The sequence below is a fragment of the Dipodomys spectabilis genome, unplaced genomic scaffold, assembly GCF_019054845.1.
Source record: "Dipodomys spectabilis isolate Male_0828 unplaced genomic scaffold, ASM1905484v1 ptg000140l, whole genome shotgun sequence".
NCBI lineage: Eukaryota > Metazoa > Chordata > Mammalia > Rodentia > Heteromyidae > Dipodomys > Dipodomys spectabilis.
In genome coordinates, this window is record NW_024870817.1 from 38,117,488 (window position 1) to 38,145,225 (window position 27,738).

At 38.5% G+C, this 27,738-nt stretch overlaps 1 protein-coding gene across 3 annotated transcripts in view; it reads right to left on the reverse strand.

The window, feature by feature from the left end:
* Positions 1-27,738, reverse strand: part of Gpbp1 (GC-rich promoter binding protein 1) — a 57,531-nt gene that overhangs the window by 21,212 nt on the left and 8,581 nt on the right. For 2 of the 3 annotated variants that reach the window (XM_042690742.1, XM_042690743.1), the window contains exons 3-7: positions 19,447-19,566; positions 7,079-7,202; positions 6,507-6,730; positions 2,117-2,183; positions 1,128-1,187 (exon numbers count right to left, since the gene is read on the reverse strand). In XM_042690742.1, the coding sequence (XP_042546676.1) occupies positions 1,128-1,187; positions 2,117-2,183; positions 6,507-6,730; positions 7,079-7,202; positions 19,447-19,509 (538 nt within the window). In that variant the 5' untranslated portion in view covers positions 19,510-19,566. The remainder of the gene's footprint in view (positions 1-1,127; positions 1,188-2,116; positions 2,184-6,506; positions 6,731-7,078; positions 7,203-19,446; positions 19,567-27,738) is intronic. The other variant, XM_042690744.1, reaches the window with a different exon arrangement.

Below are 27,738 nucleotides of genomic sequence, written 5' to 3' on the forward strand. Positions count from 1 at the left end.
TGAGTCACTTATGTAAAAACTGTTAAAAAGGACATCTGAAAACTTTCAAATCAACAGCCGCTAATTAGAACTCAAACTGCCTACTGTAAATGACTGTTTCTTCCTCACACCATCACAAATGGAGTAACACAATTTAGAAATTCTCACTGACACATGTTAGCTGACTGAAATCCTGTTTCCAAGTCTTAAATTATTAAGAACATATAGACAGGTTACTTAAAAACCACTAATTTTATGTAATCTTATGTTGTGCTCTTTTGTCAAAACAGAACACTAAGTCACAAGCCCGAAGGAGATGTTTGCAATAAAACCAACTAAGTTCTAACTCAAATTAAATTGATATAACTATTTAAATGGATTACTTTTCCTCGTTATTTTTTATTGGAGTATTATGTTTAATATCTGACAATTTTTGTTCTTTCAGGAACAAAATATCTTTTTTTATACATAATACATTTTCATTAGTAAATTTTTACTTACCTGGAAAGAAGTAGCACTAGAAAAGCTCTATTGAAGTCTTTCCTAAAATTCTCTCCTCTTCCTCAGGAACATAGCTATTCTAAATGTTGCAATGAGGAAAACAATACTTGGGAACCCAAGGGGGGGGAGGGGGCAGGGTAAGAAAGGAATAGTGATGTGGGATACAATGAGAGTTTCATTGTATTACTGGGGAAAGTACTGGGAATTTAACAATTAACCATGCCACAATTAATCATTTTCTTTTTTTCTCTTTTTTGAATGCAGACACATTTCTTAAGTTTACCTAAACACATAAAGAGTACATCTTCCATTTAAACATTTTTTCTACTATAACTCAGAATCCTTAAATCAACCCTGAAACAGTAAAATCTAATTCTGTATAACATTTTAATCAAATTTTCAAAATATATCTTTGGCTTTAAATCATTTGTAAGATTTTTAAGTCAACCAAGGATCAATACCAGTACTATCTATATGTAGTTTTATATATAAATGCTGACATTCTGGATTGTAAAAATTGACTTTCATTCTAGTAAAATTCAAATTATTCCTAATTACTCAGAGATTCTATTTAATACCCTCCAGGTGGTTCTATATTCTTATGCAATCAGCTGTTCCCAGAAAAACTGAATAATAAGGAAACATACCTAAGAGAGGAGCTTGGGAGAGTTTTTTGGTTGGGTATGTGTGTGTCTGGGCGTGTAGGCCTGGGGAGAGTGGTAGAAATACTAATTTGCAATACAGAAAAAACAATGCCATTCACATGGTTCTAACAAGTGTCTGACCACCCCCACCCCCACCCTCAAAAAGCCCTTAAATAAAGAGGGAGATAAAGGAAATGAAGTTAATTCCCCAGTTTTACTTGACAAATACAATTACAACCAGCATAGGAAGTGGCAAAGTTTAAAATAATGCCTTTATTGTTAGGACTAGTATGCTATCATAAGCCACAATCCTTTTCTATTTGTTACTGATTTTCAATTAAAAAATGCAAATGAACATGTGTATTTAGTGTCAAAGTTGACAGAACTTTGAGGTTGGTATCAAATAATTAAATTTATTTTTCAGATGTCAAATCTTACAAAATTTTACAGTATAAAATTTTCCATTATTTTAAACTTCACTTGAATCTTTTAAAAGCTAATTTGTACTATGAATGCAATTTAATCTATTAGATGCTATCAAATAAACTCTCAACATTTTTAAACAGGGAGTTATAAGAAAACTATCATTACATTTTGAAAATCAAAAAGGAAAATAATTTCAGATATAGACTAACCATAGGAAAATATGCAAATTATTCTTAATAGTCATTAATCTCATTACACCACAATCAGAAGTACTTATCTTTCCAGTTAATCAAATTTTTAACTATGAAAACTAAAATCTTAAACTAAGCTTTTGATATTTATAGATTACCAGGCTGCTCTAGAAATTACATTAACTTAAAAATCATTTCTAGATAACAAACTAAAAGTACACAAGTCAATTATTTCTTATCATACCCCAACTGATGTAGCTTAGCATACCAAAAAGTGTGAAAAGTAAAAGCTTTATTCTAGCCTGCTTTATATTAAAAAACAAAAGAATAACACCAACATTTTATACCCCAAAAAATAAATAAAAAACCACTTACCCCATACACCTGCAGCTAAAGATTTATTCTGATTTGGTTCTCTCTCATATTCAGGATTTAAAGATGGCTGAAAGAAAACTGGAATTAGTGTCTCACATTTAAAAGCTACATCCTTTTTCAAAAGGATCACATAAGTATTGAGGAACCTGATTTAACACTTTGCTATTAATGATTAATTATTATTCATATACTTATTTCCAACTTACTCTGCTAACCATTAAAGCTCTTACTTTTTTTTTTTTTTGTGGGGGGAGGAGGTCCAGTCATGGGGCCTGAACTCTGGGCCTTGGCGCTGTCCCTTGGCTCTTCAGCTCAAGACTAGCACTCTACCACTTGAGCCACAGCGCCACTTCTGGCTTTTTTCTTTTTTGCTTATGTGGTGCTGAGGAATCGAACCCAGGGCCTCATGCACGCAAGGCAAGCGCTCTACCACTAAGCCACCTACATTCCCAGCCCCTAAAGCACTTACTTTTTATAACTTAACTGCTAGATAGAAAAAAAAAAGTCTTTAGTTTCCCCAATGACTACCCAAGAAAAAAACGGGGGAAAATGACACAAGAGGCAGGAATTGTAATTCTAAGAATTACACCAACATTACATGAACGTGTCAAGTCCAATCTAGAGCCCAAGTGCCAACAACTCACCACCTGTACTACTTAGGAAGCTGAAGTCAGAATAGCGTTAGTCTAAAAATTCAAGACCAGCCTGGGCAAGAGATAGCACACAAAAAAGAATTTCAGAATAAAAGTATAATCCCTGCTGGGCACCTGGTGGCTCATGCCTGTAATCCTAGCTACTCTGGAGGCTGAGATCTGAGAAGCACGGTTCAAAGCCAGCCCTGACAGAAAGGAAAGTCCATAAGCCTCTTATCTCCAATTAATCACCACAAAAACAGGAAGTTGCTTTGTGGGGGAAAGTGGTAGAGCCCTAGCCTCCAGCTGAAAAGCTAAGGGACAGCACCCAAGCCCAGAGTTCAAGAACCACAACTGACAAAAAAAATACATAAATAAAGTATGATCCCTTCCTCAGCATAAAGTCTAAAGAAGAAGAAAATTAAGATCATTTTTCAATTCTTTTATGTCTTTATCACTGAGTTTGCTTTCAATATACTCTTCCTAAAGTATAAATTTTTACTTCAAAAAGAGCTCAGGAAAAGCCATGCCAGTCACTGGTGGCTCACGTCTGTAATTCTAGCTACTCAAAGAAGCTGAGATCTCCAGCTACTCAAAGAGGCTGAAATCTAAGAATCTCAGATCAAAGCCAGTCCAGGCAGCAAAGTACATGATACTCATCTCCCAATCAACAACCCAAAGAGTCAGAAGTGGAGGTGTGGCTCAAGTGGTAGAGCTGAATAGCTCAGGGACTGCACTCAAGGCCATAGTTCAAGCTCTACAACCACCCAAGAAAAAAAAATCACAACTACAGAAAATAGGGGTGGGATGGGCTGGGAAGATGACTCAGTGGTAGAGTGCTTGCCTTGCATGCATGAGGCCCTGGGTTCGATTCCTCAGCACCACATAAGCAGAAAAAGCTGGAAGTGGGGTTGAGGCTCAAGTGATAGAGTGCTAGTCTACAGCTGAAGAGCTGAGGGACAGCGCCCAGGACGAGAGTTCAGGCCCCACGACCGACAAAAACAAAAAATAAGGGTGGGGTGAGCGGGGTGGGGGAAAAGAAGTATCACTAGATAAGTGGGATTGTATTCTACATCAACTTTTCTGTAACTTAAAAAAGGAAAATTGAGCAACAAGAAAGTTTGGCAAGAGCTGGGAAGGTGGCTCAGTGGTAGAACGCTTGCCTTGCATGCTTGAAGCCCTGGGTTCGATTCCTCAGCACCACATAAGCAAAAAGAAAAAAGCCAGAAGTGGCGTAGTGGCTCAAGTGGTAGAGTGCTAGCCTTGAGCTGAGGGACAGCGCCCAGGCCCAGAGTTCAGGCCGCACGACCGGACCCCCGCCCCCCCCCCCCCAAAAAAAAAGGAAAGAAAAGAAAGTTTGGCAACTTGTTCAAAACCACGAAGAATATATTTACAACTAGCCCTCCAGGCACACAGAATATACTTACGTTTATAATCCTAGCTATTCAGGAGGCTGAGACCTAAGAATCACACTTCAAAGCCAGCCCAGGCAGGAAAGTCCATGAGACTCTTATCTCCAATTAACCATCCCCAAAACCTCAAGTGGAGCTATGCTCAAAGTGGTAGAGTGCTACCCTGGAGCACAAAAGATCAGAAAAGACAGGCTGGGAAGTTGGCTCAGTGGTAGAGTGCTTGCCTTGCATGCATGAGGTTCAATTCCTGGGTTCAATTCCTCAGCACCACATAAGCAGAAAAAAGCCAGAAGTGGAGCAGTGGTTCCAGTGGCAGAACACTAGCCTTGAGCTGAAGAACTGAGGGACAGCCCCAGGGCCCAGAGTTTCAGCCCCCATGACTGACCAAAAAAAAAAAAAGACAGCACCTAAGCCCTGAGTTCAAACCCTACAACTGACCAAAAAAAATGCAGTGTTCAGATATATTGCATGTTGAAACATAGGAATAATTATTTTTGGTAGAAACACTGACATTCTTAATTGCACTTAACCTAGGATAACAACTCATTTCCTTAACTACATGGGGAGCTGTCTTGGGATTAGTTTAAGAATCAAATATGAATAATCAAGTATTCTTTAAACATAACTTTGTAGAGCAGAGTAAAGCTCAATGGTAAATTGTTGGCCTAGCCTGAGTGAAGTCCAGTTTCAATTCCTAGCACCACATCAATCAGCAGACAGACAAAATATATTTGTTAAAAATAAACGGAAACGAGGAATTTTTCCGGTTGCTGTTTGTTTTCTTGTCATATTTGTTCCTTTATCTGTCTCTGGAAGGCTGGGGGGGGGGCATGGAAATGGACGAAGAAAGGATGAATAAATAGATAAGTGGTATTCGCTAAACACTACGTTAAAAATGAACTAGGGGGGGAGTGTAGTTGTGGAGATGGGAGGGTAGGGGAAAAACAAAGGAGGAGGTAACAATGCTTGATAGGAAATGTACTCATTACCTTGCTCATGTAACTAACTGTAACCCCTCTGTAAAATATTTTTACAATAAAATACGTATTAAAAAAAAAAGAAGAAAATGAATTATATGACTTGTGAGTGGCAATGGGAGGAAAAATCTGGTAGAATGAGGGAAGTGTCCATTATCCAAAAAGAAATGTACTTTTTATATGACTTTTGTAACTGTAACCCCTCTGTACATCACCTTTATAACAATACAATTTTTTAATTGAACAAATAAGAATCCATAAAAAAACACAAGCCAAGGAGAGTAGTTCACACCTCTAATCTTATCTACTTGGGAGGTGGAGATCAAGAGATCAAGGTTTGAAGTCAGCCCAGGCATAAATGCTAGCTCCAACTTAATTAATAGCTGAACAGTGAGAACACCTGTCATCCTATGTGGAAAGCATAAGATCACAAGTCTAGGCCTAAGCATACACATAAAAACTTGCTTGAAAAGTTAAAAAAGGCAAAAACGTCTGGAAATAGGGCTCAAGTGACAGGGTGAGTACTTAACAAGCACTAAAGCCTTGAGTTCAACCTCAATTATCACAAAAAAAATAAAAATACAGAAAATGTAAACGAATGTAATCATAACTGTAGTGAGTGCATGTAGTCTCAGGTTCCTGGGAAACTGAGGTGAGAGCCTATAAATTCAAGAGCCACTTTAGGGCTGGGAACATGGCTCAGTGGTAAAGTACTTGCCTAGCATGCATGAAGCCCTGGCAGTAACCATATAAAGGCCAGAAGAGGCACTGTGGCTCAAGTGGTAGAGTGCTAGCCTTGAGCAAAAAGAAGCAAAGGGACAGAGCTCAGGCCCTGAGTTCAAGCCTAGGCCTGGCCAAAAAGAAAAAAGAGAGAACCACCTGAGCAACATTGCAAGAGTCTGCTATCAATCAATATAAGACCTTTAAAAATGTTACAATATATTCATAGCCAATGAAAGCTATAATTTCTAAGGGAAACTGTTCAATTTTCTATAATATACCAGTAGTTCTGAAAAACCACATACCAGAGGGTAAGGAACACCTTGTAAACCTTAAAAACCCATTGGGGACTGGGAATGATGAGGTGGCACTGATCAAGATGCACTGTACTCATAAACTAACATTATTGAACTGAAATCTTGTATAATTAAAGATAATTTTTTAATGGAGAAAGAACCAATCAGCATGTTTGAAGCATGACAAGAGGCTGAAGTATTACAGGTCAATAAATGGGTGAAAATTAAAGGAAAAAATACGTATATAGTGGAAATACCTGTCAACTGCAGAAAATCATGTAAAACTTCCTAAGAGTGCCTTGCCAGCAAAATGGAACTTGCAGAAAATTGTATTAAAATTTTAAAAAACTTACAAAATCCTCAGCCTCAAACTGTTTGCGTTCTCTTTTGTCTTCTTTCCTCCCAGTTTCATTGTCAGATATGTTGTTTTCATGTAGTCCTTGGCTTTTTCCAGAATGGAAAATACTGTTTCGAGAACGAGAGTTTCCACCATGGTATCCCCCTCGATGATTTATGTTTTCAGTACCATTTCTGCCATGTGAACGCCATCCATTTTTTTCTTTCCTTCCAAAATTACCTTTGATAACATTAAAAAGTAATGAAACATAGACATGTTTAGAATGAATAGCAAAACACCCTTAAAAGACTATTAAAAATGATCCTTAAACTCTTATGCTGGGCATTGGTGGCTCACATCTAAAAAACCTAGCTACTTAGGAAGCAGAAATCTGAAGGAGAGATTCAAGGCCAGCCAGGTCAGAAAAGTTTGCTAGACATTTCCAAATCAACTAACAAAATGCAGGGTTGGATATGTGGTACATACAGCACCAGCCTAGCAAGAACACAAAAACAAACCACCCTGAGTTCAAATCCCAGTACCATCCTGAGCAAAGAAAAACAACAAAACTATCATTCCTTTATTTACCTCCATTAGGACGTCCAATACCAGAATCAAAGGCATCAGAAGAGTTGTGTCTTCGACGATTCACATCGTAACGATTTTCTGTCCATGAAAAATTTTCAGAATGTTTCTCAAAATTCAACGATGACTGAAACAAATACAAGCAGATATAGTTACTTATAACTTTAAAAAGTAGTAAGACTCCAATTTATTTCCAAGAATTTAAATGGTTAAAACGAATACGTGAGGGAAGTAGAGCTGTGGCTCAAGTGGTAGAGAGTTAGCCTTCAACAAAAAAGTAGGGACAGCACCCAGGCCTTAAGTTCAAGCCCTAGGACCAGCAGTCTCCGCCCCACCCCCCCACCCCCAAAAAAGAAAAGAGATGAACTATATTGTTGGAACCTAGTCTTCTATCTATGGAAGGTAACATACCTTTCTGAAAGAGTTCAAGAATGACATCTACTTTTCCAAAAATAAAGGTTTAAAAAAGTTAAGCAATATTCTTATCACATACTACTTGTAAAAATTTTCATTCCAGCTCAAGGTTTTTTTCTACATCAAAATTGTCAAGTGAAACTTCAGTTTTAAATTCTCTAGATTTCTAGACTCCTCAAATCACATGTATAGGGAAAGGGGAGGAAAGAATATTTATTACAACTATTCCAAAAAAGAAGAAAGGAACATACAGATGTCTCTATTTATATTAAGTAGTTAGACTCAACAGTAATCTAATAATCTGAGAAAATCACAATCAAAACCCCTAACAACTTTAAGAATTCCTGACTTCAATGAATGGACTCAATATTAGAACTAAGAAAAATGTACACTGCAGGTGTGGCACTGCAAGCCTGTGACCATGCCCATGATCTCAAGGGAAGACCTTGAGGATAGCTTCAATTACATATTGAGGCCCTATCAAAGAAGGAAGGAAGGGGAAGGGGATGGAAAAAGTGAACTAGCAGCCAACCAGAATAAGTGCAAGCCTAAGATCCAAGTGGAAACGAGGCTCTATTAGTGTATCATCTTCAAGAGCAACTTGGACAACATGCCAAAAGGAGACGATATAATGCACAAAAATTGCTTCTTAAAAAAGGCATTTGAGGGGTTGGCAATGTGGCTTAGTAGTAAACTGCTTGCCTAGCATGCATGAAGCCCTGGGGTCAATTCCTTAGCACCACATAAACAAAAAAGGCTGGAAATTGCACTGTGACTCAAATGGTAGAGTGCTAACCTTGAACAAAAGCAGCCCAGGGATAGTGTCTAGTCCTTGAGTTCAAACCCCAGGACTGGCAAAAAAAAAAAAAACACACTATGTCTTTCAGAAAGACATAGTGATAGGATGGGGGAGAACACTTGTTATGCTGGTACTAAAACATGACCAGGACAGAGCACGGTGATAGTGCCTCTGTAGCATACAAGAGGCCCAGAGTAAATTCATAGTGCAACAAACAAGCTCACAATCATATGGCCTTCTCCCTCTTCCCCCACTTCTCTGTATGAATGTATAATTTTTTTTTTGGTCGGTTGTGGGGCCTGGACTCTGGGGCTGGGGGCTGTCCCTCAGCTCTTCAGCTCTAGCACTTGAGCCACAGCACCACTTCTGGCCTTTTCTGCTTATGTAGTGCTTGAGGAATCAAACCCAGAGCGCCTCATGCATGCAAGGCAAGCAGTCTACCACTGAGCTACCTTCCCAGCCCAAAATGTATAAAATTTAAACTCAGTGGAAGACAAAATGGACCCTATGAGAAAAAAGAAAAGTTAGAATCCTCTTTCACGTGATCAATAAAAGTAAATTCTACATGCATTAAAGACCTAAATATTAATGGGTCAAGAGACTTATCCCAACAGTAGAGCACCTACTTAGCACTCACTAACATTCCAAGTTCAAATCCCAGCATCAAAAATAAAAGGAAAAGAAATAAACAGAAAAAAAGAATACTTTAAATATGTGAGTGTTTTGGTTTGGTTTTTTTTTTTTTTAATTCTTGAAGGCTTTCTTAACCAAGATCTAAAATACAGGCACTATGAGACATGTCCTGAAAAACTATACAAAACAAAAATGAAGCTGGTGTCCGGCGCCAATGGCTCACACCTGTAATCCTACCTATCATGAGGCTGAGATCTGAGGATTGAAGTTCAAAGCCAGCCTGGGCAGGAAAGTTCCCATGAACTAGTGTTTCACACCTGTTAATTCTAGCTACTCAAGAGGCTGAGATCTGAGGATCATGGTTCAAAGCCAGCCCAGGCAGGAAAAATCATTAAACTCTTATCTCCAAGAAACCACCTGAAGTGGTGCTGTGGCTCAAGTGGCAGAGCACTCACCTTGAGCTGAAGAGCTCAGGGACAGCACTCAGGCCAGAGTTCACCCCATATCCGACAAAAAAAACAACAACTCAGGGACCAGGTCCTGAGTTCAATCCCTTAAACTGGTACTAGAAACACACACACACACACACACAATTTCATTAACTCATATTTTGTTTTGCTTAATTAAGAAGGAAAAAAATCTCCTACTTTCTGTTTCTATTTCCCACTACCCATCTTACCTTTTCTCTTTTGGACCTACGCTTGAACTCAGGGTTTTAACCTCTAACTTCACTTTTTTGCATATAGCTTGCACTCTACCACTTGAGCCATATATCAGTCCAACCTTACCATATTTTCATGCAGTACTGGGGATTGTAATTACTAGGCAAGTCAAGCACTCTATGTATAAATGAGAGGCACCACTGGATAGATAAGCTACTCTTTCAATATCACATTCCTGAGATCTTCCTTCAATGAAGGAGATGAAATGCTACGGAAAGAACAAGCCTATTCATGGGGATTACTTAACTCTCCTAAATTAAAACAATGGGAATGAGAAGAATCTAAAACAAGTCTTGTAGTTATCTAATTTTTCAGTATTTGTAATTATTTGAGTAGTACGCCAATAATAAAAGTTTTACTTTTCAAACTGCAAGCCAAGGCCTACTAATGGAAAAATGAACCCGGCTGGTCACAAGTGCCATTTCTGATGGGATACTAGAGAGAGACTAAAAAGGAAAGTATTAGTGCACGAAGGGAGATTAAGCTTTTACATGTATACAAAAAAAAAGTCTTTCACCATGGGTAAAAAACAGCTCAAAAATCAACCTGCTTATTCCATAATCAGCCAGATGCAGTTTAAAATTTCACCACATGATGGGGCTAAAATTCTATACCACTAAGAAAATCACAGAAGTGCAGTTCTGAAAACATTTTTAACTTTATATATGTATATGTGTGTGTGTGTGTATATGTATATACCATCTTTTCAAAAAAAAGGGAAAATGATCATTACACTAGAGAATGCAAGAGCAGTTAACATCTTTTCCATTTTATTCAAGACAAAAGAAGAGTAATGATACAAGCAAACAAGTCTCCAGCAGGGAATAGGTGGTTAATTACAAATGGGAACACAGGACTAGTGATTTTAAAAAATGAAAGGTAGAGAGAAGGTATATTAAATATTAAGAAAGCACATTCTGCTGGGCACTGGTAGCTGACTCTGTAATCCTGAAATCTGAGGATCGAGGTCCAAAGCCAGACAGGGCACAGGAAACTCCATGAGACTCTTACTGCCAAGTAGCCACCCAAAAACTGGAAGGGAGCTGTGGCTCAAAGTAGTAGAGGAATAGCCTTGAGCAAAAATGCTCAGGGACAGAGTCCAGACCCTGAGTTCAAGCCCTACAACCAACCAAAAAAAAAAAGAAAAAAGAAAAACCTATTTTAGCCAAGGAAAAAAAAGAAATCTCAAATACTACTAGTTTAAAAAGTTCAGACTGCAAATAAGTTCATAATAAAAATTTTTTTCAAGTGGCTCAAGTGGTAAAATGCTACCCTGGAGCTTAGAAGCTCAGGGACAATGCCCAGGCCCTGAGTTCAAGCCCCAGGCCTTGCAAAAGAAAAAAAAGTTCAGAGAGGCAGTACCAAAGCCTCAAGTTCAAACCCATGACCAAAAGAAAAACTCATGATAGACAGTTCCAAATTTTCAAAGCAAACTCATTATTATGAAGACCTATATTTTTTTTGGTCACAGTGATATATAGAGGAGTTACAGTTACATAAGTAAGGTAATAAGTACTTTTCGCTTTTTTTTTTTTCCAGTTGGTCCTGGAACTTGAACTCTGGGCCTGGGCGCTGTCCCTCAGCTCTTCAGCTCAAGGCTAGCGCTCTACCAATTGAGCCACAGTGCCACTTCCAGTTTTCTGAGTGGTTTATTGGAGATATGAGTTTCTCAGACTTTGCTGCCAGGCTGGCTTTGAACCGTGATCCTCAGATCTCAGCCCCTTAAATAGCTAGAATTACAGGTGTTAGTCACTGGCACCCGGCTCTAAGTACATTTCTTGTCAAACTTATTACCCCTAGCATTAAGGATTTCAATACACATTAACAATTATCAGCCTTAACCCCAGGTTAATATTAAAATGAAGACATACTAATCTTTTCTTGAATAAAAAATATATTATTTACTCTTGAATTCTCTAGTTCATAGTACTTACTATTTTTCATATATTATTATTGAAAAGGTTTTTTTTCTAAACTGGGAGTAAGGGAAGGGGTAACATTGTACAAAAAGAAATCTACTCTATACCTGACATATAATTGCAACTGCTCTGTACATTACCTTTATAATAGTTAAAAATAAATGAAAATCAATTTTTAAAAACACCAAAAATTATTAAATGGTTGTTTTTAAAGGTATTCAAGTCCACTTTCCAGATGCCAATGACTTTTAGTGATGAGCATTATATCATAGGATCCTTCAAAAATTGAAATAAGGCTAGGAGTTGGTGGTTCATGCATGTAATCTAGCTACTCAGGAGGCTGAGATCTGAGGATCACATTTCAAAGCCAGCCCAGGCAGGAAAGTCCCTGAGTCTCTTATCTCCAATAAACCACCAGAAAGCCACAAGTGGCCCTATGGCTCAAGTGGTAGAGCACTAGCCTTGACCTGAAGAGCTGAGAGACAGCGCCTAGACCCAGAGTTCAAGCCCCCTAAACAACTAAAAAAAAAAGAAAAAAAATGACTTTTTTTACTAATTTATTTTGTTGTTTTAGAATGATATTCAACAGGGTTATCTTTACATATGTCAGTTAAATAAGTACAATTTCATTTTGTGTAGTGTCATCTGTTCCTTTTCTCCCATTCCCTCCCTCCCATCTAAACCCATAAGTTGCATAGTTCACTTTCATCAATGTCCAGTACAGCCAGTTCACTCCACTACTGCACTTTTTCACCCTTTTCCTCTGATTCTGTGCCTTCCACCCACCCTCCCAAAGATGTGCATGTGAGTACACCATATATAAGGCAAAGAATATAGTCATCAAAAAAAGAAAAGAACAAATTAAGAAAGTAAGTCTTATACGTTTCAGATAGCATTACAAAAGCAAAAAACAAAAGGAAAGCAAGAAACCCACATGCTCTGAAGTGGCCTGGGAGGGGAAAAAAATCATTCTGGGGTTAAAAAAACAATACCAAAAAACAAATTCTAGAGACTACATAATGGGGAAATGGGAGGAAAATTAGTAACAAAAAGTGATCTTGGTAGCTTAATTAGAATATAGGGTCTCTATTTCCGACAACTTCAAACCCTTTATATAGTCTTGAAATGGGATTTTTTTTTTTAAATTATTTTACGGAATCCTAGAATGGGCCCTATGGAAAGAACAAGCCAATAGCATGTGCACTCTTGGATTCTAGTCCAGGTTCATATTAATTAGCTATGTGAAAACAATTAAGTCTGCTAAGCTTCCAAATAATCCTATAGAAAGTGGACTTAGATAAACGTTAAAATCTATCTACAATTTAAACTCTATCTACAATTCTGACTAGAATAATTACTTCATCTTTTTCAACATATTATTGGCCAAATTTATACCAATTGAGAAATCCTTTTTTGGGACAAACAAAATTTCAAGCTAAAATTTTTCTAGTAATAGCTGCTTTTTGAATGCCTCAGCATGATAAAAGCTTAATTAATAACCAAACAAATCATTACACTCTCTTGGTTTCTCTCTATTACAGACAAAAAAGTAGAATACAGATACTAAGCTATTAGTCGTTTCCAATTAAGTCCAAAGTATTAAATTACTATAAGACAATTTTTTCTATCATCTCTAAAATCAAGATTACTTAACAAGATGCAAGCACATTAACAGTGTTGGGTTGAAATATAGCTCAGTGGCAAAGCACATGCCTAGCAAGTACAACATCCTAGGTTCCATCCCCAGTACCCCCAAGGGTTCGATTCCTCAGCACCACATAAGCAAAATGAAAAAAGCCGGAAGTGGCGCTATGGCTCAAGTGGTAGAACGCTAGCCTTGAGCTGAAGAGCTGAGGGACAGCGCCCAGGCCCAGAGTTCAGGCCCCATGACCGGACCCAAAAAAAAAAAAAAAAAATCTTGTTTTTTTTCTTCCATGGTTAAACATACAAGAGGACATCTTACAATAAATGATGTTATTAGTCTAGATAAAATATGGCACCTTTAGAGTAATTCCAAATAAGCAGCACTGTAGAAAACAACTCACAAGAATTAGTCTGTTTTGACATTGTATATTATATGGAATATATTTGTTCTCAATCCCAGATTACAGATCATGGAGCTCCTAAAACTTCTGGAAAAATTCCATAGTGGTAAGATTATCTTTTTTCACTTAAAAGTTCATGTTGGAGTTCATACTAATAAGGTAAATTGAGGTAGAACCCCTAATCAACCACAGGAAACTATGAACTCCCTGCTAATAATTCACTCTATCCATCTATATCCTTTATAATAACTAGCAAAGTTCGTGTTTCTCTAAATTCTGTGAGCTGTCTTAGCAAATAAAAGATGCTCATGTTCACTGGTTTGTAGCTAGTTAGAATAATGTATGTCCTAGTGAAAGAGCATAGGTTGTAGCCTCAATCCCAACATTTAGAGGTAGGGGTAGTTCAAAGCTTGCCTGGGCGACATAGTGAGAAAAAAAAAAAAAAAGAAAGAAAGAAAGAAAGCACAAGTGAGAAATACTTAGCACTGGCATCTGTGGTGGAAGGAGTCTTATATGAATTAACTCTCAATTCCTGAAACCAGGTAAATGATATCAGACTGAACTATATGATAACAGGTACAGCTGATATACATTAGAAAATTGCTTATGAAATTGCAATCCTTCTGTACATACCTTGATAATAACAATTAAAGAACTGAGTTTAGGGGCTCAGTGGTAGAGTGCTTTCCTTGCATGCATGAGGCCCTGGGTTCGATTCCTCAATACCACATAAGCAGAAAAAGCCAGAAGTGATGCTATGGCTCAAGTGGTAGAGTGCTAGCCTTAAGCTGAAGAGCTGAGGGACAGTGCCGAGGCCGAGTTCAGGCCCCATATCCGACCAAAAAAAAAAAAAACTGAATTTAATTAAGGGGGCAAGGAATATAGCCTAGTGGTAGAGTACCACAATTTTTTTTTATTGACAGAACAGAGAAAAAATTTTCCTTTTGCACCTTTTTTTCCTTTTTGCACAAGGCAAATAATCTACTGTAAGTACTGTGTTTTCTAGACTGTTTTTTACCTATGGTCTAGAAAACCAAAGTACATCAAAATTGCTTTTTTTAAAAAATTTAATCATTCTGTAGAACATATTTGTAGTTATCTCCCCCCCCCCCTTTTTTTTAATTGTAAAGATGATATACAGTTTATATAAATCAGGTAATGAGTACTTTTTGAACACTGTCTCCTTCCCTTGTTTTTCTCACAGTTTTTCCCTCCTCACCCCTCTCCCACAAGTTGTATAGTTCATTTTCAACATAGTGTCTTCTGAGTAACACTGCTACATTTGTTCACCCTTTGTCCTACCATTTCTGTGCTCGCCCTTATCCTCCCCAAAAGAGATAAACTTACATACAAAACGTACAGAAAACCGGGCGCCAGTGGCTCACGCCTGTAATCCTAACTATTCAGGAGGCTGAGATCTGAGGATGGCAATGACTCTTATCTCCAGGAAAAAAAAAAAAACACTAGAAAACCAGAAGTGGAGCTGTGGCTCAAGCGGCAGAGCGCTCACCTTGAGCCAAAGAGCACAGGGACAGTCCAGGCCCACTGTTCAAGCCCCACGACCAACAAAAAAAAAGAAGTACAGAAATCAAAAACAGTGACAAAGGAGAAAAATAAATTTGAAAATTTTAAAAAGCAAAAGCAACATAAAATCTCCTGTTTCCATTTCTAAAGCTACAACCATGTTCACTGCAGCATTGTTTACCATAGTCAAGATATGTAATCAACACAGATGTTTCTCAGCAGACAAATGAATCAAGAAAATGTGGTGTACACATACAAAATACATACACGCGCGCACACGCACACACACACAGTGGAATTCTATGCTTCCATCAAAAAGAATACTGTACCATTCATAAGAAAATGGAAAGACTTGGAAAAAATTACATTATAAGCAAAGTAAACCAGACCCAAAGAAACATAGATTGGTATGAGTTTTCCCTTATTTGTTGTAATTAGAAAGTGCCTATAAATCTACATGTGAACACACTGGATGGTAAAGACAAAAAAATACACTTGGGGGGCTGGGAAGGTGGCTCAGTGGTAGAGTGCTTGACTTGCATGCCTGAAGCCCTGGGTTCGATTCCTCAGCACCACATAAGCAAAAAGAAAAAAGCCAGAAGTGGCGCTGTGGCTCAAGTGGTAGAGCGCTAGCCTTGAGCTGAAGAGCTGAGAGACAGCGCCCAGGCCCAGAGTTCAGGCCCCACGACCGGACCCAAAAAAAAAAAAAAAAACACTTGGACATGATAAATCATACAGGACTCTAGACATTCACACAGTGAAACCAAGAAAGGATATTCTTAGGAGATCACTATGGACAAAGGTTCAATTATGCTATGGGCATATGATCATATAAAATGATGTTTATTGAAATTACTTTCTATTTACTTTAATATAGATTGACTAAATTCAAATATAAATTACTATGGAAAAAATCTCATAAGTAGTAAAATGTTACATATCAAAAATATAATTTAAATACTTAATGATATGGGTTCCTTCTACTTTCTTCATTAGCTAAGAATGTTCAAGTAGTGGCGGTGTCGCTCAAGTGGTAAAGCACCAGATTTGAGAGAAAAAAGTTGAGAAAATTCATGGCTCTGAAGGTTTAAGCCCCAATATAGCTCCTCCACTCCTCCCCCCCCTCCCCCCAAGCCAAGAGACTATTTATTTATTCTTTTTGTTTGGGTTTTTTCTTAACTGTATTTTTTTTGTCTTTTCTTTTTTGGTACCAGGGAAATCAAACTCAGGATACGGCACTTGCTAGGCAAGCACTTTGTCACATCCCAGCCCTATTTACTCTTTTTTATCTATGTCCATCTATAGTTATTTTATATGTCTGTACACTAGGCAATGCTAGGGAAGACAGACTGAAAATTCCCCAAAAACTTTGTTCATTAACAAGGCAAACTAATGAAAAATACTGTAACACAATCAAAACAAAATAGATAAGTATCTCATACCTGTCAGACTACTGATTTAAAAGAATCATTAATAGCCCATAAACTACCCATAAAAAGACCAATACTAACAATGTGGAGAACTTTCTTACTATGTCTTAATAATAGATGCTAATTTTAATTTCATTTAACAGTGGAAGATATTATAAACATATTTGCATAAAGTACTCTATCTTTATTCATAAGTGAAATGTTTCCTAAGTGAGACCTGAGAAGTTCATTTTATCCTTAAAATTGCAGTAATGTCATATAGTCTTATTACAGAAAAATATGTATCTACAAAGATAGAAAAAAAATAGGGAAAAGTAAAACAGATGATCATAAAAAATTCTTACTATATATCATACACATATATATTGAGTAAATGTCTCTTCATATGCTATGTAACCTTAGACAAATTTTGGAGACCTTATATGTTTTTGTTTTTATAGTTAGCTGAAGAGAAGAGAGGGGTCTCATGGATGTCCCTTGCTAGGCTGGCTTAGAAACATGATCCTCAGGGCTGGGAAGGTGGCTCAGTGGTAGAGCGCTTGCCTTGCATGCCTGAGGCCCTGGGTTTGATTCCTCAGCACCACATAAGCAGAAGAAAAAAAGAAGTCGGAAGTGGCACTGTGGCCCAAGTGGCTGAGCGCTAGCCTTGAGCTGAAGAGCTGAGGGACAGCGCCCAGGCCCAGATTTCAGGCCCCACAACTGGACCAAAAAAAAAGAAACATGATCCTCAGATCTCAGCCTCCTAAGTAGCTATGATTATAAGTATGAGCCACCAGCTACAGACAATGTTTGTTTTTTAATAGTTTCCACCAGTAGTACTACAGGAATTTATGACATAAAAACCACAATCTCAGCCAGGAACCAGTGGCTCAGGCCTATAATCCTAGCTACTCTGAGGATCACAGTTCAAAGCCAGCCGGGCAGAGCAGGAAAGTCTGTAAGACTCTTATCTCCAATTAACCACCAGACAACTGCAGGTGGCAAAGAGCTAGCCTTGAGCTCAAGAACTAAGGACAGTGCCCAGGCCCAGAGTTCAAGCCCGACATATGACCAAAAAAAAAAAAAAAACAAATAAACAAACAAAAAACACAATTTCCTACTCTTCACATCTGAAGTACAACTGAAGATAAGGCTCAAAAAAGATGATTCTCGACTGGGAAGGTGGCTTAGTGGTAGAGTGCTTGCCTAGTATGCATGAAGCCCTGGGTTCAATTCCTCAGTACCACATACACAGAAAAAGCCGCAAGTGGCACTGTGGCTCAAGTGGTATAGCTAGCCTTAAGTAAAAGAAACTACAGCACTCAGACTCTGAGGTTCAAGCCCCACAACTGACCAAAAAAAAGAAAATAGTTGTCTACCATCTGGCATCTGGGCTATCTGATCACTTCAAACTACAATTTAGATTGTCAAGTTCCCAATGAATGCAGTCAAGAAATCAGACTCCTTTCATCTGCCCATTCCCACTTGCAAAAGGAAGGTTCCATTTTAGGTTTATTAGGCCTAGAATAATGAGGCCCCCAACTCCCCATGGTACAGCTACCTAATATACTGTTCCTCAAAGGAACTGCTTTATTTGAAACACAGATGAGTACATTTAAGCCTAAAAGCATCCCAAGAAACAACTGGGATTTTAGCAGGTATTAAAAAAGTAAAAACAAAATCGAAATAAATACATATGTACATATATGGAGGCTGGTGGTTACTCTCAGTGAAAGGTAATAAGCTAAACCAATAAGGCCATTCAGAGCAGAAAACATTCCAGAAACTGAAGAAGAGCCTTACTGGGTTAAAACCTCAAAACAAGCCTCAAAAACCATACCATTTCCAATTAAACTGGATCAGAACAAGGGGCAATTTATACCCTAGGGCATAGTTGAAAATAACATCAATCTGCATTTAATAGAACCTAACAGATGGTTATGATACCAAAGAGGCAGACAGCTTTACTAAGATCAGGAAAAGATAAAGAGAACCCAGATAAAATGAAAACATCCCTGGACAAGGGAGCCCATGCCCTTTAAACTCTGGAAGGCAATTATTTCACTTTCCCTTTATGGATAAATGTAACATTTAAAATAAATGTAGCATGAACTAGTACTAACTCTAAATAACATTCATGCAATTATGCCCAAAAGGTTATTTGGCAAAGTACTTAGAAAACTTTATAAAGAATACTGTGTAGGACTGTAAGGTGTGGCTCAAGTGGTAGAGTACTAGGTGTGAGAAAAAGTCTCCAGGTACTGAGTTCAATCCCCAGTACTCACAAATAGATAGAAAAGACAAAACAGGTAAAATAGAACAGACAGAATAGGTAGGTAGGTAGGTAGGTAGGTAGGTAGGTAGGTTGGTTGACTGATTGGATACAGATATACAGACAGACATTTCACTACTTAACAGAGCAATTAATAACAAACAAAGTCAGGGAGGATTTTAAAAGATAAACTGTAAAGAAAAGAACAGGAAAAAGTTGACATGTAAGTTCAAAGTAGCTAACTGGTTTGAATTAAAATGTGTGGAAACTGAAGAGATGAGGGACAGCGCCATGGCACAGAGTTCAAGCCCCATGACTGACCAAAAAAAAAAAGGGTAAGATGTGTGGAACCTTGACTACTAAACTAAGACAACCTTGGAAAGAAAATGGACTAGTTTGTTAGTAGTATTCTGAAAACTTTTTAATAAAACCTGTAAGTTAAGTATGAAATAACTTGGTACTCTAGAAATAAACTGTTTGCTTTTTTGTCCTCCTGCTACACTGGCTTTGTGCATGATAGGCAAGTGCTTTGCAAATGAGCCACATTCCCAGCCAAAGCCTTCACATTCTGGTTACATATACATATAACATGAGCAAGAGAGACAGACAGAAAGACAGATGCAGAAAAGAATACCTTTGTTGATGATGGTGGAGTAGGAAAATTAAGCCAGGCTGGAGCAAAGTCATGCTGCGCCATTTAGGTCCAGTCTCTCCGACTCAATGAAACAAGGCTTCAACACCTCATGGCAAGTCCCTGTCACATAAAATGGAAGGAATTAGACCTGTAGCTCCTAATCAAAATTACCATACTTCTTTTAAATTACATGACCCTACTGCTCAAGATTTATATCATTTATAATATTTTGATTATGCCAGGTGCTGGTGACTCACAGCTATAATCCTACCTACTCAGGAGGCTTAGATCTAAAGACTGCAGTTCTAAGCCAACCCAGGCAGTAGAGTCTGTAACTCTCATCTCCAATTAACTACCAAAAAGACGGAAGCAGAGCACTAGCCTTGAGCCGGCCCTGAGTTCAAGTCCCAGGGCAGGCACAAAAATAGTAAAGAGGGAAAGGATGACACTGTCCAAAAAGAAATGTGCCCATTACCTGATTTATGTAACTGTAGCCCCTCTGTCCATCACCTTTATATTGACAATAAAAAAGTTAAGTAATAACAGTCTAATTACACAGGAGACCATGGCTTTGGATTAAGCTCTTACAGTAGGCCTCAACAAGATTAAAAATCAAAATGAAATCAATCACACTCAAGTTCCTCATTACCAAACTGAAGCTAAGTTGTTATCTGGCCCCTAGAAAAATCAGGAAAGAGATATAATCACCAAGTTTACCACAGACCAGTTCCAAATCAACATGATAGTCAATCTCCCTCTGCCTTAATCCCTACCCCACCCTCATAATTCACTATCCCCTTGTACGATTAATTTGCAACAACCAATCTGTCTTTCCATTTCTTCAATTCTTTTGTTTATAAAGCCAACTTATACTCAACCCATCATCACATTTATCCTATTTTATACAAAGATATGCTGCCTAAGGCTAGAATAAAGTCAATTAAAATCTTTTAATTTGTAAGTTTGTCTTTCACAGAATAAAAACCTAAAAGGTAAAAAATGTATCTGGGCACTGGTGGCTCACACCTATAATCCTAGCTATTGAGGAGGATGAGATCTGAGAATCTTCAAAGTCAGCCTGGGCATTTGGAAAGCCCATGAGACAATCTTATCTCCAATAAACCACCACAAAACTAGAAGTGGTACTGTGGCTTAAGTGGGAAAACTCTCACCTTGAGCTGAAGAGCTCAAGGACAGCACCCAGGCCCAGAGTTCAAGCCCCACGACTGTCAAAAAAAAAAAAAAAAAAGTGGGGCTGGGAAGGTGGCTCAGTGGTAGAGCGCTTGCCTTGCATGCCTGAGGCCCTGGGTTCGATTCCTCAGCACCACATAAGCAAAAAGAAAAAAGCCAGAAGTGGCACTGTGGCTCAAGTGGTAGAGTGCTAGCCTTGAGCTGAGGGACAGCGCCCAGGCCCAGAGTTCAGGCCCCATGACCGGACCCCCCCCCCCCAAAAAAAAAAAGTAAGTAAAAAGGACAGTTATAGAGGAAGAATGATTGCAGAAGAAGGAATTTAGGGGGCAATGAGGCATTATCTTGCTTGGTGACATTTTACAAAGTTTATTAGTTGTATACTTAGAAGTTAGGTTTCTTTTGTAAAGTATACTTCAATAAAGCTTTTTAGGGGGAGATGCTGGTCCTGACACTTAAATTCAGGGTCTTGATGCTTCCCAAGCTTTTTTGCTCAAGACTAGCACTCAACCACTTGAGCCACACCTCACCACACTGCTTTTCCGTAGATAATTGGAAGTATCTCACTGACTTTCCTACCCTGGATGGCTTAGAACCTCAATCCTCAGATCTCAGCCTCCTCAATAGCTAGAATTACAGGCACAAAACACCAGTACCCAGAAATAAAACTTACCAAACAAATAGAATAAAGTGTCTACTGATGTGAAACAATATTAACTACAGAGTATCATCTACAACATATGTTTTCCCATACCCCAAATGGAATTTGAAATGTGATTAAGGCCATGAAACCAAGCAGAAAACAAAGCCTCTAGCATTTGCTTCTACCATCTATTTTAAAGGTCCCCTTATAACTAAGGAATACACTCCCATTAACATTGCTCTATAGGTAGTAATTTCTCTGACATACAAGTAAGGAAAGTAACAGTTGCATAAACTGTTTTTCAGGAACCAGGAGGAAACTCTAACCAGTTGAAATCACTCACCTTATACTTGGGCCTACAAGTGTCTTGACATCAGAAAGCCACAATCTCCACCCTCAGAGCATACTAAAACCCAACACTTTCTATACTTTCTCCAATGAAGAACCATGAAGTCTGATCACACATGTACACACCACCAATCACTTTTCCATACATCTGAGACCACTGTTTCTTTATCCCATAAGTACCTTAAACCTTACATCAGGGAAGCAGATTTGAGGGTTATTTCCCTGTGTCCTCAAATTTGGCCACCTCATAAATAAACTTTTCCTCTTGCAAAACTCAACTGTTCCAATGACTGGCATAGTGCACAGCATACAAAATGAATGGACCTTCTGGTTCTTTATCAGATGATTGTTTCAAAAAGTAAAAACTGATTACCACTTGCACTACAGACAATCTCTTGGACTTTTCTGCCTGGGATTGGCTTCAAATCTCAGCCTCCTGAAAAGCTACCATCCCACCAGCACCTTAAGCCATTTTTTGTCTGTTTATTATTTGGGGGGGAGGGGAGGAAGGAGTTGCAACAGAATCTCACCATGCAGCTTCAGACTCGACTCAAATTCACACACACCCCCACTGCCTCTAGAATGCTAAAATTCTAAGCATATACTACCACACCAGCCTTTTAATAAGCAGAGTAATCAAATCAATGTAGACTTGTGTGGATGTTACACTAACCAAGCTTTAAAGAAAATTGCAACTCTGAATGTTCTTATCACAAAGAACTGGTAAGTATCTGAGATAATAGGTATGTTAATTGCCCTGATGTGATCATTACGCTACAATGTACATGTATTAAATGTCACTTGATATTCCACAAATGTCAAAAAGGAAAAATGACTTCTACAACTATAATGACTATAATAAATGATGGTTTTGTGTCTGAAAAAAATCGACCAAGATCTAAACATAAAAGCTGAAATAAAATTCTTGGAAGCAAACACAAAGATGAAAAATATATGGCCCTGGATATATCAAGACATTTTTAGATATTTACACCAAAATCAGGAACAATGGGGGAGGGGAGGTATGAACTGTATTTTGTAAACAATAAAAACTTCTGTGCAAGGAACATCATTAAGGGCAGGGCTGAGAATGTGGCTTAGTGGTAAAGTGCTTGTTTAGCATGCATGAAGCCCTGAGTTCAATTCCTCAGTACCAAATAAACAGAAAAAGCTGTAAGTGGTATTGTGACTCAAGTGGTAGAGTGCTGGCCTTGAGCAAAAAGAAGCTCAGGGACAGTGTCCAGGCCCTGAGTTCAAGCCCCAGGCCTGGCAACAACAACAACAAAAACATTATCAGCCGGGCTGGGCACTGGTGGCTCAGTCCTAGTAATACTTGCCTAGCATGTGTGAAGCATTGGGTTTATTTTCCAAAAAGGAGTGAGGGATACACACAAGAGATGAAAACAACAGAAAGAATAGAAAATACATGCGTATCATATTTAATAAGGGTCTGGCATAAAAAATGTATTAAAAACTTCTTACACCATCGTTAAAAGACAATCCCATTTAAAAATAAGCAAAAGATCTCACTAGATATTTCTCTTATATTTACAAGTAACCAGTAGGCACATAAAATACACTCAGTATCATTAGTCATTAGAAAAATGCAAATCAAAACCACATCCAATTAACCACCAGAAAACCAGAAGTGGCACTGTGGCTCAAGGTGATAGTGTTAGCCTTGAAGTCAAAAGAGCTCAGGAACAGCACCCAGACCCTGAGTTCAACCCCAAGACAGACAAAAAAAAAAAAAAACGAACAAACAAAACCCAGAACATTGTGTAATTGATATGAAAATTAAATGATGCAACCACTGTAGACAGTCTGGCAATTCTTCAGAAAGCTTAAGACAGAATTATCCTATGAGCCCATAATCTTAATCATACTTGTGATCCTAGCTACTCAGGAAGCTAAGATCTGAGGATCACAGTTCAAAGCCAGCAAAGGCAGGAATGTCTGTGAGACTCTTACCTCCACTCCAATTAACCACCAGAAAACTGAAGTGGTGCTGTGGCTAAAGTGGTAGAGTGCTAGCCTTGAGCTGAAGAGCTCAAGGACAGCACCCAGACCCAGAGTTCAATCCCATGACAGACAAAAAAAAAGTTAGATGGAGGAAGAAGGAATACAAAGATGATTTCCAGGTGTTTTAGCTTGATAAGTTGGACCATCAAACACTTCAGAGGCCAGATGCTGATGGCTCACACCTGTAATCCTAGCTATTCAGGAGGCTGAGATCTGAGGATCTAAGTTCAAAGCCAGCCTGGGCAGGAAAGTCCGTGAGACTCTTATCTTCAATTAAACACCAGAAAAACAGAAGTGGTGCTGTGGCTCAAGTGGTAGAGTGCGCTCCTTGAGCTGAAGAACTCAGGGACAGCACCCAGGCCTAGAGTTCAAGCCCCACAACTGACAACATAAATAAATAAATAAAAATAAATAAAATAAACACTTGAGAAGTATGAGGCTGGGAAAAGAAGTTTTGCACATTACATATTCAAACTTCAAATATAAGATTTAAGTAAAGATACCTTTAAAAGCAGTGCTGCCATATCTGACTATACAAAAATTTAAGAATGTATTACGTTAACAATTCTGTGTCATAAAATAAAATCTAAATATATCTGGCTTCTGCTCATTTGTGTCCCACCTTCATTTCACATTTAGCTATGTTCCCTAATTTACCTCTTAGCTGATCACTTGGTCATCAACTACTACCATCTATTAGCCAGCTATAAGACTATTAATATTTTTATTACTCTACAATTTCATGGCATTTTGCTTTCAAATTTTGCCTCATTCTAACGATAACCTTGTAAGGAACTATTTGATAAAGCAAAAATTAGGTCATAAGGCAGTCACTGGTGGCTGACACCTGTTAATCCAAGCCACTCAAAAGGCTGAAACCTAAGAATCATCATTTGAAGCCATTGCAAACAGGAAAGTCTATGAGACTCCTATCTCTAATTAACCACCAAAAATTCAGAAGTACAGCTGTGGCTCAAATGGTAGACCACTAGCCTTGAGCAAACAAGCTCAGGGAAAGTGCCAAGGCCCTTAGTTCAAGTCCCAGGACAGACAGACACAGACAGACACACAGACACACAGAAAAAAATACTTAATTTTGGAACGAGTTTCTTAAACCCTTACACTGGAGAAAGCATTTTCCAAATGGCGATTGCCAGGAGCTAGGTAGAAGGGAAAATAGGGATGACTGAAGTCTAAACTTGGGAGGATAAAAAAATTCCTAGTGATGAGTAGTAGTGATAACTACACAGTAATGTAAATTATTTCATGCTACTAATCTATATGCTAGGGCTGGGAAGGTGGCTCAGTGGTAGAATGCTTGCCTTGCATTCATGAGGCCCTGGGTTCGATTCCACAGCACCACATAAGCAGAAAAAGCCAGAAGTGGCACTGTGGCTCAAGTGGTGGAGCAGTAGCCCTCAGCTGAAGAGCTGAGGGACAGAGCCCAGGCCCAGAGTTCAGGCCCCACGACCAGCAAAAAAATAAAAATAAACTATATGCTTTAAAATGGCATATCTCTATAATAACCCTAAACATTAATGGACAATTTTCCAATCAAAAGAACAGCAGACTGAATCAAAAAACAAGATCCATGCAATGACTGCATTCTGTTTTGGGTTATTTTTGAATTGACTGACGCTTCTACCAATTATGACATGTCTTTTAATATGCTGAACAATAAACGATATTAATCTCTGATCTTAGATAAAACAATTCAGATACAGACACTTGCACAAAATAACATACCTTTAAATATACAGAACCATCAAAAATGTCATAAAGGCCATCAAACTTACATTAGGAAATAGCCCTATTGCAAAAAGAAAGAAGCATAGTCCCAAGGTGGAGGGGGGGAGGCAAAATGAAAGCAAAAAGCAAAGCTAAGGAAATAGCTCAGCAGTAAAACATTTGCCTAGCTTATTCTAAGCCCTAGGCACGCTATATTGGATCTCTAGTACTACTACCAAAAAAAAACCCAAAAAACAAAAAACAAAACTTACCTCCAGATCTCATAGAGCAGCTATCAGCTACAAAGGTTAAAGTTTCTAACATCTACTCCCCAAAAAGCACACCGAATCTATATACAAAAGCCTATGTACAGGAGCTGGGAATCTTTAGTAGAGTGATTGCCTAGCATGCATGAAGCCCTGGTTCAACCTCAGCACTAAATAAAAGGAAAAAGCTGGAAATGGCACTGTGGCTCAAGTGGTAGAGTACTAACCTTGAGCAAAAAGAAGCTCAGGGTAGTACCTTGGCCATGAGTTCAAGCACCAAACCTGCCCCCCCCTCCAAAAAAAAACCTATGTACAAAGGACGAACAAATGCAGCAATGGACACTATACTGAATTGACACTATATTGAAAATTAACTATACAACTTGTGGGTAGGGATAAAAGGAAAAACTGGGAGAGAGGGAGGGAAGGGGTGACATTGTCCAAAATGAAAGGTACTAATTACCTGACTCATGTAACTGCAGTAACCCCTCTGAACATAACCTTTACAATAACAATTTAAAAAAAAAAAAAATTTTAAGCCTATGTAATAGCTCACCTGTGGCCTAAAAACTAGCTAATCATGAGGACAACCACTTGTTGTGAAGGACCATCTCCTACATGGTTTTTAAAATATGTTCACAAATTCATGGATACAAGGTTTGGCCTAAAACCCTTTGTTTTGATTTCAAGCTAAATTGAATGGCTTGCAGCTAGCTGACAGAATTTGACAAAAGGGGCTTCTGAAACTAGATTATAAAAGGCATTGTAACCATTTCTCTCTCCTCAAATCACCTGCTATAGAAACTTCAACTGTCACCCTCTAATTCCCAAAGTTTCAAATAATTACAGCCTTAGCCAACATCTGGGATGAAATTTTATGAAAGACTGAAGGGAAGAACACCAGCAAAGCTACTCCTGATTGCCAATCCACAGACAATAAGTAACATAAAAGTTTCTGGAGTTTGTAATCTTGGGGAATTAAGCCTTGCACATGCTAGACTGAGCGACAATCTCCAATTCTTATCAGTTTTTTATTACATTGTTTTTCATGAAGACCCTTTTAAAAAATAACATTCAGCTGGGCGCCAGTGGCACAAGCCTGTAATCGTAGGTACTCAGGAGGATGAGATCTGAGATTTGAGGTTCAAAGCCAGCAAGGAAAGGAAAGTCCTTGAGACTCACCTCCAATTAACCACCAGAAAACCAGAAGTGGCACCGTGGCTCAAGTGGTAGAGCGCTCACCTTGAGCTGAAGAGCACAGGGACAGTGCCCAGGCCCAAAGTTCAAGACCCACAACCGACCAAAAAAAAAAATACACCAATATACATAAAAGTGCCATAAAACTATGAATTCTCAGAAATCAGTCTCCCATTTCCCATCCATATATCCAAAAGAATTCATGTTAAGAACTTCTGACACAAACCAGATGCTGGTGCCCTGGCTCACACCTGTAATCCTAGTTTATTCAGGTGGCTGAGATCTGAGGATCTCAGTTCCAAGCCAGCCCTGGCATTAAAGTGCATGAGATTCTTACCTCTAACCAACAACCAAAAAGGCACAAGTAGTAGAACCCTCGCCTTGAGGGGGGAAAAACCGCTCAGGGACAGCGCCCAGGCCTGGACTTCAAGCACAAGGACTAGCACTAAAGAAAAAAGAACCAGTCAGGTACTGGTGACCCACACCTGTAATCCTAGCTATTCAGAAGGCTGAGATCTGCGGATCACGGTTCAAAGCCAGCCCGGACAGGAAAGTTTGTGAGACTCTTATCTCCAATAAACCACCAGAAAACCAGAAGTGGTGCTGTGGCTAAAGTGGTAGAGTGCTAGCCTTGAGCTGAAGAGCTGAGGGACAGCACCCAGGCCAAGAGTTCAAGACCCATGACCAGCAAAAAAAAAAAAAAATATATATATATATACACACACACACACACACACACACACACACAAATAGAATTAGTAAAGTAATATCCATAAGAAAGCAGAGGCAAAGGGAAGAGGTGACACTGTACAAAAAGAAATGCACTTTTTACCTGACTTCTGTTAACTACAACCCCTCTCCAATCATCTTTATACTAACAAAAACAAGTCTTTTAAGTCA